Genomic DNA, 13,321 nt, shown 5'->3' with positions numbered 1-13,321 from the left:
TAGTTGGGTTTACTTGAAGATTAAACTTTGAAAATAGAACTTGTAATCTTTTGAGATCCACTTCAGTCATTTTTTTATTAACTCCCAAATTGCAGTTTGCAACTCCAGTATGAATAGCCACTGGTAGATGTTATAGATATGCAGCAGAAAAATATGTAACAGTGTACAAATGCCAGCAAGTAAGTTCAAGTAGGTATACAGACTGTTTACAGCTTTGTTTGTCCTTTGCTAGATTAGTTGGCTAAAAGAGAAAATTACTCTTTCTCCAGACACCAGCGCATCACTTAAACAGCTAACCTACATTATCTGTAATAAAATATGCAGCGCTTGTTTTTGCTGTAGTTGTGTTGAACCCTGGGTAATTACAGTGGAAAATAAAATAAACCAAATTATCTGTACATAAAATTATCATGCAAACATACTGTGACATAATAGTGACACTAAGAGCATTATAATCAATCTAATACCAGGCTCACCTTTACCTGGTGTTATAAAGTTTACAAAGTGAAACAAAAAAAACGAATGTTCTTGTAATTGCTATTGTAGGTCTATCTGTAAGCTTTATGTTGAAAATCTTATCATGTGTCTGACTCCTCCTTCGAACCACTACGCAGGTAAACAACACCTGCAACCCCTAAAGGGGAAACGTAATAGTCCTTATCAGGTGATTGTTGTGTTTTAATGACTGTTGGTTAATTTCTAGAAACAGGAGATAACATTACACTTCAATAATTAGTCAGAAGATTGAATGGGAAACATGAGCAAATTGTGTTTTTTTTGGTTTTAGTCCAGTCACAAGGGACTGATTATTTTTAATATGATGTGCAAAAACATTCAAAGTGTAGTGATGAAGCTGTATCACAGTGTTATTATGTTTGGCCCCAGAGAACACACCAGTGATGACAGCATAATCTCTTGCAAAACAAATGTTTGATAAGAAACAAATGTTTACCCAGCTGCTTTAGATTAAGTTTAAAAAAATATATATAAAATCATCTTCTTGAATCCCTGGTGGCGTCGCTAAGGAGCAGAGAGCTCCTGCAGATCTGCAATGTTCAACCTCTTACAGTTCAGCCTAGGAAACATGAACTGACTATCTAGGCTGCCCAGTTAACAAAGGTGCCACGGTAATGTTAGAATCTAAACAGGTGTAACTGAGCGTAACGCCTGCAGGGAACTACCTGGTCTCCAAGACAAAAGAGGACAAACAACATAGTGTCTGACTGAGTGGTCCTGGGGGACTATGAGAAATACCAAACAGGACCATTCCTGGTAGCCTTGCAAAGCTCAAACTAGTAAACACTATTATATCACCTAATAGTGCTATGAAGGTAAATGAGATCTGATGATATGTTTAATGCATTCTGTGATGCATTTATGTCCCTACTGGAGCAGAGAGACTATTATTTTTTAGCAATAACCACACTGTTATCCTGGGAAGCTTTTTACCATCAAAGGGGGTAATATACAGTTACTGTCATGAGTGTGACAAATACATTTTTGATGATGATGGCTTACGACTAATGAAAACCCAAGATTAGATTAGAACATAAGACCAATAAAAAAATGTTTTTCCAGATATATCAACCTATTAAAAAGTATGTCCATATTTTAAGTATATGCACTCAGTAGTTAGTAATTTCTTTGCATTAAGTTCTACTGTACATCAATGTAGCAATCAGCCTGTATAACTGCTGAATTTCTAAGAAAACCCAGATTCCTGTAACAGTGGCCTTCAGCGTATTTGTATTGTTAGGCCTGGTGTCTCTTATTTTCCTCCTGACAACACCCAATATGATACCCTGGTCAATGCTGTAAGTATCTTAATTGTGGCATTATGGGCAGTTGCCAAGTACTACAGGGTAATAATATTAGCATCTCCATAGCTTGTCACCAAATCTGTCTTATCCACCTGATGGAGGTATATAATGGGGCATTATATAGCTTCTGGGCTCCAAATAGATGAGCCCAGAAGGCATAATAATGCCCCAAAACCACTTCAAGCCACTTGTCAACCAACACAGTCAATAACATGGCTTCCCTAAATCATAACTGGCTGAAAAATCTCAACACTGGATCAAGCATCTTGGATTCCAATGCCTTCATTTGCTGTCCTCCAAGATCCTAGACCTTTGAGGTCCAAAACAAATGCAAAGTTTCCTTTATCTGAAAAGCTGGGCACATCTGTGTGTCGTGACTCTTGAAGTACTGACTCCAGAAACAAGCCAGGTACAAAAATGCTTCAACCCTTGAATGGGCCTTCCTTGAACACATCTCAAGCCTGTGGTTTTCCCTGTTATCTGTGCATTTTTTTTTCTGCTGCAGTTTTTCCTTCTAATCAACTTTCCAATTGCACTTTGGGAACTGCCAGCTTTTCCAGCAATGTCATATTGTGACTTATCTTCCTTGTGAAGCGTGCCAATGTACTGCTGGACAACTGTCAAATCAGAAGTGTGTAATGAATCGATAAAATACATTAGATTGTTTTTTTTATTTTCTTAAACAAACATAATTTATCTTATTCTAATTTGACATTTATATACTCTTCCCTTGTCACAATGAAATGCTTGTGTCTTTAGAAATAATATTTGATTGACAAAGCTGCTATACTGTAAAACATTTAACTAAGCAAGGATTTGTTTGTTATGACACCTAAATTACTAGAATTTGTACTTATACCTTGTTATGAATTGTTGTTTCAATTAGGTTAAAACGTAAATGCGGCTTGATGTAGCTGTCTTTGTCTGTGTGCACTGAAGAATACCATAAAGTTAACATAACCAAATAAAGTAGAGATGCAGACAGGAATGATTTGGCAGCCTTCTTCCTTTTATGGTAAAGCGGCGTGGTAGGGGAGGGGAGTGGTTTGTGCGTAAACGTCACGAACGTGCTACGTACACCAGGAAGTACTGGGAGATGTTAGGAGTTTTCACCGTGCGTGATAATATGAGCCATATTTGAATACAAACTTCAACATATAAAGTCACTTCGTGCTGTGTATAATCAATCAAAGATGAGTGAAAGTGAAAGGCAGAAGGTAAGGAAGCTGCAGTGAGCCGTTCGGCTGATTTTTATTTCATTCAGCATATTTTGGAAAGCTTTCTGGGAGTCCGTTCGTTGCTCACCTTTGCTGTTGAATCCAGGACCCCGCAGCCCTTAAGGAGGAGGGGAACACCCTCTTCAAGGCGGGAGACATGCAGGGAGCTCTCTGCTGCTACACCAAAGCGCTGGAGCTGACTGACAGCCAGGCAGACAGCGCTGTATTATACCGCAACAGATCTGCCTGCTACCTTAAACTGGAGGAGTACAGCAACGCAGAGGCTTGATGCCTCCAAAGGTCCGACCATTTCTATTATTCTATTGTATTTTATTACTATTCTTTTCGATCACATGCTGCTTTAAATGCCTGCTTTTTGCAGACATTTTAGGTTTTCAGCTTGTTTACAAAGCATTCATTCAACCTGCTAAAATTCATTAATGACCAGTATTGAAGGTAACCACAAGCCAGGATTGCACTGTTCAGTACTTATTAAGAAGGTACTACATAGGAGAAACAATGGATATGTTTTCAATGTACAAAACAAAAGACAATTATGAAAGTGAATAAAAAGCAAGGAAAAAATTAAGCATATAAAGGTATCCAAGTACATTGAATTGTGAAAGACCATCCATTAGTTCCTTAATTATCATTGCAATGGGTTAGTTAGGAGAGAAGGTCGGGTAAATCTTGAACAGGTTGCAAGTACTTCACAGCGCAACACGTGGAGACCAAGTACAAACTTGCATACTCCACCAATTGACCTGACATGCATACCTTTGGACTGCTTGAGAAGACTGAAGTTCTGTGAAAGAAACTATGCACATGCAGAAGGGACAGAGAGTCAGGATTTGAACATAGACCTTCTTGTTCTTGGTGTAAACAACTTATAATCCTCCAATAAATATGAGAAAATGGGAGGAAAACATAGAGGTTTTTGTCTGAAATAAACAACTAAGTTAGTGTAGATTAGAGTAAGGCAGAGTAGTTTAATACCTTAAGAACTTAAATTAAATATACATTTTCTAACCTGGAATCATTTTTTTAGGTCCCTATTGAATGCTTTTTGTTTGTTTTGTTTCAACTTCACTTCACTAGAGCTGAATAATAAAATCGGATCATCACTGCAGGTTTAATTTAATTTAATTAAACCTCTAATTAGTCGAATACTACTATCCGTTTTAATATGAGTTTGTTTTGTTTTTGTTCTTTGAGTGAAATGACTCAGGATTGTCCTGAACACACATTTTCCTCCTCAGAGGAATGTGTAGGATGGCTATGTTAAGTACACAAGCTGCCCGTCCCTGTGCCTGACTTTGACTTACTGTTTTCACTTTGCCTTCTAGTAGCAAAAAGCCAACAGTGGCAATGATGCCCTCATTGGAGGTACAAGGAAGTAAGATTTTCCTTCTCAAAACCTCCCTGTTAAACTTTTCAAACATAAAGTCCTCCCACAGAAACAGCACTGTCTATATTATTTATAGTTTTATTAATGTTTCACAATGCAATGCCTTTGGCAAAAACGATTCTAAAGGAATGATGCATATATTATGCTCAATATGACAGATGCTGGTTGTTATGTGAGCTTTGAAGATGACACAATGTAGAAACAATTATTTTAGCTGTGGAAACTTCTTTCTACATCCACATTATCTAGGCAACTGCCTGCTCTAATGAATTCAATCTGTATTCTAAGGATCCACTGTATTTGGAAGGCAATCATATTTCAAGTGTTATGCTCTGCTATGCTATTCCTGCTCTGCATGCCAATAAATTATTGGTTCTGTTGAACTGTTTCTCACTGCTGTGTTAATAGCCGAACCTGTTTTAGATCTCAGCTACAGAGATGTTCATGTAGAGTGAGTGGGTAAGGGGGACATCAAAGTGAGTTAATTACTCTAGCAAATGATATCAACAATAATCTCTCAATTGTATGTTTTCTTACTATCATACAGCCTTTAAAAACAAATGTATCAGTGAATCTAATTATTGCCAGACATAGAGATTACATTTATTATTTTACACTAACTTATAGAAGCTCAGTTAAGCTGCATATGGAAGCAACTAAAAATGACCGCAGAAACGTTTCAAAGTCGACAAGCTGCAATTATTTTATTAAATATTTGACTTACTATGTGGGACATCTGGATAGAAGACAACAAAGCCCAATGAAGAAGCTTTAGATATTATCTCTATTATTTTCCTCACCCAATGCATCAAAGGCATCAAGTACAGGGTTATGGGTTTTTAATGGGATGTTTGACTGTGTTCTTTGAATTCTTATTTTAGTTCAGAATTTCATGTGAATAACAATTGTCAATTTTACTACTATCTTCCCTTTTCAGCTCTTGACACAGACCCCGGCGATGTGAAAGCCAGGTTTCGGCGAGCTCAGGCATACCAGAAGCTCGGTCGGCTCGACCAGGCTTTCCTGGATACTCAGAGGTGTGCCCAGCTGGAGCCCAAAAACCGAGCTTTCCAGGATCTGCTCAGACAGCTGGGAGCACAGATCCAGCTGAAGGTGACGCGAGGCTGATTAAGTCTTAAATCTGGATCATGGTGAAACTGAAGCTAATTCAAATCTTCTCCCTTCGATCTTTAGTCAGCACAGCTAAACTCCACAGATGCTCGTGTGCAGCAGATGTTCTCCTGTCCTCTTAGATTCCTCTGCTAAAGACTCCGATCGACAGAAGGTACAGATGGCTTGTATAGTCAGAGTAAACCTCTCTTGCTTACTTGTCAATCTATTCGAATTTTCATTATTTATCTGTAAAAATGTGAGTCACCTAAAAAGTTGTTGTTTTTTTTCAGGCAGCTCAGAATTTAGTGGTATTGTCCCGAGATGAGGGAGGAGCCGAGCAGATCTTCCGCAATGATGGAGTGAAGCTGATCCAGAAACTTCTGTCATCAAAGCAGGAAGATGTTGTCCTTTCTGGTCTCAGGACCTTAGTAGGATTGTGCACAGGACACCAATCAAGAGCAAGTATTATTTAATTCAAAAGTCAAAAATGTTAACTCTTCCTGCTAATTCTTTCCATTCATTGAATGTGAATGAGAGTATACCAAAAGATTAACTCCTCATTTGTCTATTCAAATGTATTCACTTTGCTGGTAACTTAAAGTAAAATCCATGTAAAAGGTTAAAAAACACAGCTGGACAAATAGATCACAAGGCCTGTCTCAAATTTTCTAAACAAAAATCTTGATGATCCTCCAAACTTTGGAAGAAAAAAATAAATTCCTTTACAGTGAAGTAAAATACTGATTGCCAGTTGCCTCAAACATTTATGGCAGTTGTTGGCAATAAAATTGCCGCTACCATTTATTAGGTTTAGAGGTTTTATTTATTTCCACATAAATAAAATATCTGCATCAATCTTTTTTCCTTCAATAATTGGTCATAATCTAGTATTAATTTAATTTAGTATTTAATACTAGTATTGATTCTGAATTTAACATGAATTAGAAATCTTCTCAGAACCATTTTTTTAAGAGAGAGCTGAAAGTAGATCATTTAGTTAATTTCTAAATTACAAACAAACTTCTGTTAAAGTTTCTCCATTGGACTAAGATGAAAGGAGACAATCTCTGGCATTTGTTCTTCAGATGATAAAATATGTGGTAACATGCTGACATTCGCTGTTTTATTCTCAGACCATGGCTATCGTGAATGAGTTGGGAATGGAACAGCTGTGTGCAGTAATGGGGTCAGCAGCCTCCACTGTGTCTCTGGCTGCATGCCACCTGCTGCAGGTGATGTTTGAGGCCCTGACAGAGGGCATGAAAAGAGAGATTAGAGGCAAAGATGAAGCCATACTTCCTGGTGAGTACCTGGACTTGGCAACACTCCGTTAAGTTATACCATTGGGGTAATTTTCTTTATGAATTTGTCACAGAACCGTCGAAGGAACTGCGTTCGATGCTACGCCACCTTTTGGAAATGATTCCAGCCCAAAATGTGTCCGGGCCTAGGCAGAGACAGCGCCATCAACCTCCTGGTCAAGCAAGTACCCCGCAAGTCCTTGAAGAACCCTGACAACTCCCTCTCGTTATGGGTGATAGATCAGGGTAGGAAACACACCTGCAAGTAAACAGCCCATATCAATGCTTTTATGGATGCATAACAAGTATTTTCTTCATGTTCTTGTTGCATTGCATTATATTGAGAAGGTAAAACAGTGATGTGAAGAAGTATTTGCCTCTAAGTGGAGGTCTTCAGTTTTAGCTTATATGCCACGCTTAAATAGTTCAGGTTATCTTTGTCTGATACTATAATTTGTTTGATGATCTGACTAAATATAAAATGTAGTTTTCAAATGATGGTTTCATGTATTAAGAGAAAAGTCTGTCAAAACCATCCTGACCCTTTGTGAAATGTTTTCTTCCCCCTAAATCTAATAACGGATTGTCCCACCCTTGCTGTAACAGCTACAATCAACAGTTTGAGATAGTTGGCAATAAGTCTTTCAGGTCACTGTGGAGTACAGCATCTCAGTTAGATTTGTTGGTCTGGTGCATTCAGCTCAATCGCAAAGTGGTTCCAGGCTGCAGCACTATGTCTGACTGGTATGTTGGTTCCAAAATGTTTTGTTAAGTATAGCTATGGTTTCCTCCAGGTGTAACAGAATGCATACCCTCCAAAAGGTTCCTCTTTTGTCACTCCACAGAATATTGTGAGAGAAGTCTTTGTGCTCTTTTGTCACTTTTTGAAACTTTTAGCCTACTTCATAATTTCAGACAGATTCTAGTTATGTGATTTCTTGTTTCTGTGGGTGTGGCAGTGATCAGACCTGTGTATAACCAGCAAAATTTAACTTTGCTCTCTGAAAAATGTGGTCAATCCCAACTAATTTATGATTGTTCACATAGGACCAGGTTGCTTTGTCACTTGATAAATGAAACCATAATTGGAAAACAATTTTTTTCAAGTCACTCAGTTTATCTTTCTCTAATAATATTTGTTTTGATCACAGACATAAAAGTGTGTAATAATTTAAAGGGGGCAGATATATTTAGAATATTTACCAGAAGTTTTGTCTGAGACAAAGAACACTCTGTTCTTTTGTAGGACTGAAGAAAATCCTGCAAGTGGCTGGGACTGTTGCTGAGCTGTCAGAGGGGCCTCCTCTTACAGAAAACACTCACATGAGCTGCTCTGTGTTGCTTAGCAAACTCTATGATGACCTCAAGAGCGACAAAGAGAGAGAAAACTTCAATAAACTTTGCGAAGAATACGTTCAGTAAGTCAAATCTTTCTAAAGCTTCTCCTGAAATTAATCATTAAATTCCCTAGAAAAAGAAAAATAATTCACAGAATTTTTTGCTTGATAGGGAACACTTCAGACGGTCTGGCCTAGATGGCAAACTGCGTGCCATTCAGACAGTTTCTGTGCTCCTCCAAGGACCGAGCGATGTGGGCAACATCACTCTGGAAATGTCTGGAATGATGGACGCCATTATCTCTCTCTGTGCTTCAGAAGATGTGACTCACCAACAGGTTGCCGTGGAGGCTCTCATCCACGCTGCAGGCAAGGCCAAGAGAGCCTCGTTCATCACAGCCAACGGCGTGGCGCTCTTGAAGGACCTCTACAAGAAGAGTGAGAATGACAGGATACGTGTGAGAGCTCTTGTGGTAAGTGTCACAAACTGATAGAGGGAAAAACATTATCTAGTGAAAGGAAACTTACTGTCTTGTGTGGGTTGTTATGCAGGGCTTGTGTAAGCTTGGATCAGCAGGAGGCACAGATTTCAGCATGAAGCAATTTGCAGAGGGATCCACGCTCAAGCTCGCCAAACAGTGCAGGAAGTTCGTGCTCCTGATTATGTTTTTATCCTATCAACATATAACAGTGGATTTTGGGTTGTAAAATTAAAGAGAAGTACCATTTATGTTCCTCTTAGGTGGTTGTGTAATGAGTCTCTTCCCCCAACATCTCGCCGTTGGTCTGTGGAAGGTCTTGCCTACCTCACTTTTGACGCTGATGTGAAGGAAGACCTAGTGGAAGACAAAAATGCTCTCTTAGCCATGTTTGATCTGGCAAAGGTTGTACTGATCTTTTAATTTTCTGCATACAAGTGAAACACAAACCTTTTTAGATATTTAAGGAGTCATGGAGGGATCTACGTACAGCACTAAATCACATTCTTGTTGTGTGCTTCTTTTTGGTTTCATGCAGTCGGAAGATAAGACGGTACTCTTTGCTGTGGGCTCCACATTAGTAAATTGCACCAACAGCTACGATGTGGAGAAACCAGACCCTCAGCTGGTGGAGCTGGCCAAGTATGCAAAGCAGCATGTGCCTGAGGAGCATCCCAAGGTGTGTCACACTTGCTTCTTTTTAGAGTCTGATTAGTTGTAATGCCAAACTGCTTTATATTTTCTAATGTATCATCACTCAGTGTGATCATTTTGAAGGTGAATCTCTTTTGCTGTTAGGATGCACCATCCTTTGTGGAAAAAAGGCTAGGCAAACTTCTGGAAGCTGGTGTTGTGTCAGCGTTGGTGTGTATGGTCAAACAGGAGAGTCCTGCCCTCACAGAAGCTTGCAGGGAATTTATTGCCAGGTATCAACAAAAAAAGCAAACGTTCTTCTTTAGACAGTTTGTCTGTAGGTTTCTTTACACCCTTTGTCCTTGCAGGGTTTTCCTGGCTTTAGTTGATCGACAGGAGGACAGAGGTACAGTGGTGGCACAAGGTGGAGGAAAGGTAAAACACAATAATACAATGTATAATTGTGTAAATTGTATCAATGTATCAATTTATAAGTGTTCACGTTTCATCACAGGAACATCAATGTCTTTTAATTGGGATTTTACATGAGAGATTAACACAAAGTAATGTTTGTGAAAAAAATATATATTTTCACAATAGTAAACAAAGAAAAATCTGAAGGTTTTCCATGCATTTTATTTTCTTAATAATCTATAATTAAGCATACTGTACATAGACCACTTTTCAATTGTCATTTCCTTCTATGCTATGTCCTTGTGCTACTTGCATTTGATCCTTCACATAAAATCCCGTTGAAATACTTTTGCGAGCCAATGTACTGTATACCCGCTTTAACCTGCACTTTAATCCAATCTCTGTGCTAGAAGGATTAATTATTGATCATCCCTTTCAAAAGGCTTTGATCCCCCTTGCAACTGACAACACAGATGTAGGAAAGGTCAAAGCTGCACAAGCCCTGGCAAAAATAGCCATCACATCTAACCCAGAGATTGCCTTTCCAGGAGAGCGGGTAAAAAAGAAATGCAAAAGTAGATTTGCTTATAATAATGCAAACACTGAATGTGCCTCAAATTTTCCCCATGTTTTGGCAGATCTATGAGGTGGTGCGACCGTTCGTGAACCTTTTACAGCTGGAGTGCACTTTGCTGCAAAACTTCGAATCTCTGATGGCTCTCACCAACCTGGCCGGCATCAGTGAAAGACTCAGGTTGGCCACTAGGGGGAAGTGTTTCCCTAGAAATACATAAATATACAAAGGGTGTTGGAATTACTGAAATCAATATGAGTTTATGTGGTTCCAGTTCAAATTTCTTTGGTCTCTTTTTTTAAAGTTAGGATTACTTTATCTATTTCTATACATAATTCCATTGTAGTCTATGCCCATTTTTAAGTAGAAGCTATAATGCCCTTTTAAATAGCAAACTCCTGTGAAAAGTTGGATTATGCAAACCAGACACAATTGTTTATTGTTTTGTTCATTAAGTGACAGGCTGATTCTTAAACTCTTTTGCTCTCCTTTAAGTTATCTTGTACGTTGCCATGCTTGCCTTGACAGATATTTTTTAGAATCTTTCATTTTTATATTCTTTCCACAGGCAAAAGATCATCAAGGAAAAAGCCTTGCCAAAGATTGAAGGCTACATGTTTGAAGAGAATGAGCTGGTCCGAGCTGCTGCCACTGAGTGCATGTGTAATTTAGTTTTGAGTACAGAGGTAACATATAAATCTTTAACACCACCTTTAAAAGTAACCCCCAAAAGTGTTCATAATCCCTTAAACTTTTTCACATGTTGTCACCTAACAACCACCAACGTCAATATATTTTATTGGGATATTTTATGAAGGAAAATCACAAAGTAGTGTGTTATTGTGAAGTTTTGGCTATGTTCCCTGCATAGCTTGAGCAGAAAAGTAGTGTTTACAATTCCAGTGTATAAAATGGGGGGAAAAGTAAATAAATGTCCAGTTCTGAAGAACTGCAAAAGATGGGAATAATCAGCACAATATACAAAGATTTTAATGTGAGCATTAAGGTTTTGCCCACATTTTTGGGGTGCTGGTTATTCCCATTTTCCCCCTGCATAGCTTGCCAAACTGCAAATAGAGAGCCTGGGGTACTGTCTTATAACCTAACCCTGGCTTAAGCTTTTTTTATAACTTTCTCATTGAAACTGTCTGCTATGATCCTTGGTCTTCATGATGCTGTTTGCTCAGTAAAATTCCTCAACAATCTGCTGAAGACTTCATGAAACTGGCTAGATTGATATTCAGATTAAATTACACACAGGGGGGTCCTATTTACTCTTTTTGTGACATATGATTGCATTTGATTGCTCTGGGTATTATTTAGGGCTCAAAGAAAAAAATTGGACTGAATACAAAAATAAGCCACACTTTTCAGATTTGAATCATGGTGTATTTTCCTTCCACTCCACAGCCATGCACTTCTTTGTGTTAATGTATTTGAAATTACATCCCAAGAAATATTTTTAAATTTTCCAGTTTATGTACATATATAAAAAATTAAAGTTGTTTTTGGGGTATACTTTCACAAGGCACCGTAAAACTAAATCTTAAGAAAGGCTGAAAAATAAAATCATGCCGTTTGTCCTCAGGTGCAGAAGCTCTTCTTAGCCACAGGGAACGATCGCCTGAAGCTCCTCGTGCTTTACTGCGGAGAAGAGGATGAAAGGCTCCGAAAGGCTGCTGCAGGCACTCTGGCCATGCTGACTGCCGAACAGCCAGAGCTCTGCCCTCGAATCCCTGGAACTGTAAGAAAACCTTTACCTATGTATTCTTAAATGCTGCACTTATTCTCTACTTGACTTCTGTGCTTCGTCTTTCCTAGACAACCCATTGGCTGGAGATTTTCCAGGCTCTGCTGCTCAGTGAAATATCTGACCTGCGTCACCGCGGCGTGGTCATAGTTCAGAATATGATGCAGGCGGAGAAAGGTCTGGCTGAGACTCTTATGGAGAGTGAAGCTTTGGAGATACTCACTGTCCTTGCAAAGGGAGGAGAAGGCGCAGTAGGTCCTGTTTCCAAGGTTGCTCAGAACTGTCTAAATAAAGCAGTGGAGTATGGCATCATTCGGAACAGAGAAGACAGGATAGAAAAGGAAAAGGGCAAAGGAACTGAGCCCTGAAAAACACTCCTACAGAGTGTGAATGTGCCTTTTGGAAGTGAAAAGTGAAGAAATCTTAATTTTTGCCTGCAGTGAGTTATTAAGAGGACATCTCATCTGAGCAAAATATGGTGAAAAAGCAATAGAACATTTATTAAAGCAGGTTCTACAATTTCAACATATAAACACATGTGGACACAAATAACCTTTAATAGACACTTTAATGCACTCAAAGTTTCTTAATCCTTTCATCTTCAGGATGTGCATTATTACCAAAAATATGCAATCATTGAGGACTCACTGTTTGCAGACTAGCATACAGATGCTAAAATAAAACTGTTTTATTTTAGCTTATACTTCCTTTGTCTATACAGTTTGAGCATGGATCACAGGTAATCCGTTTAAGCTAAATCTTATCAGGTAATTATTGTGATCTGATTAAATATCCGCACTGGCAATGCATAGATGACTAATATAATAACTAGCCAGCTGAAAAACACTCCATTCTTCACGTAAATGTCCAAAGTATTTCGGTGTGACTACAATCGTTTTCATTTACCTACATTTCTTTTAATAGACTGATGCTGAAGCACATGAAAAAGTTACTCTGGATACCGATGCTGGTTCTCAAAAGGGGCCTATAGTTCTTGACCTATGTGGTTGTTGGTTACTGATCTACTTTGTTTATATCAATACAAATCATGCTTTGTTTTCCTAAATCCTGCATAGAAATGTACTGTTTTGCACCAGTTGAAATTGTCACTTTTGGTTTCAATTTTTTGCCGAATCACTACATTCCTGGTGTGTTTTGTATTGTATCGTTTTTACTGGAGATGTTGAAGATCATGAAAATAAACTTTCTGCGAAACAACTTGCATGTAGTCGATTACGATTGTAAGCGAAAACACGGCTGTCATGTGGTTGGAGA

At 38.5% G+C, this 13,321-nt stretch overlaps 1 protein-coding gene across 1 annotated transcript; it reads left to right on the top strand.

The window, feature by feature from the left end:
• The first annotated feature begins 2,889 nt into the window (after positions 1 to 2,889).
• Positions 2,890 to 13,264, top strand: unc45a (unc-45 myosin chaperone A). The gene is given in 22 exon segments (XM_032584804.1): positions 2,890 to 3,037; positions 3,144 to 3,323; positions 3,325 to 3,337; positions 5,383 to 5,558; positions 5,640 to 5,687; positions 5,689 to 5,730; positions 5,849 to 6,016; positions 6,692 to 6,860; positions 6,934 to 7,007; positions 7,009 to 7,105; positions 8,106 to 8,277; positions 8,369 to 8,669; positions 8,749 to 8,843; positions 8,939 to 9,080; positions 9,214 to 9,354; positions 9,474 to 9,601; positions 9,677 to 9,743; positions 10,165 to 10,278; positions 10,361 to 10,476; positions 10,865 to 10,982; positions 11,885 to 12,040; positions 12,118 to 13,264. Coding segments are annotated over 22 exon segments (2,838 nt in total). The 5' UTR covers positions 2,890 to 3,013; the 3' UTR covers positions 12,415 to 13,264.
• The last annotated feature ends 57 nt before the right edge of the window (positions 13,265 to 13,321 follow it).

Source organism: Xiphophorus hellerii, chromosome 2 (assembly GCF_003331165.1).
Source record: "Xiphophorus hellerii strain 12219 chromosome 2, Xiphophorus_hellerii-4.1, whole genome shotgun sequence".
Taxonomy (NCBI): Eukaryota; Metazoa; Chordata; class Actinopteri; order Cyprinodontiformes; family Poeciliidae; genus Xiphophorus; species Xiphophorus hellerii.
The sequence above is the reverse complement of the archived record's forward strand: the minus strand, read 5'-3'. Positions and strand labels throughout refer to the sequence as shown.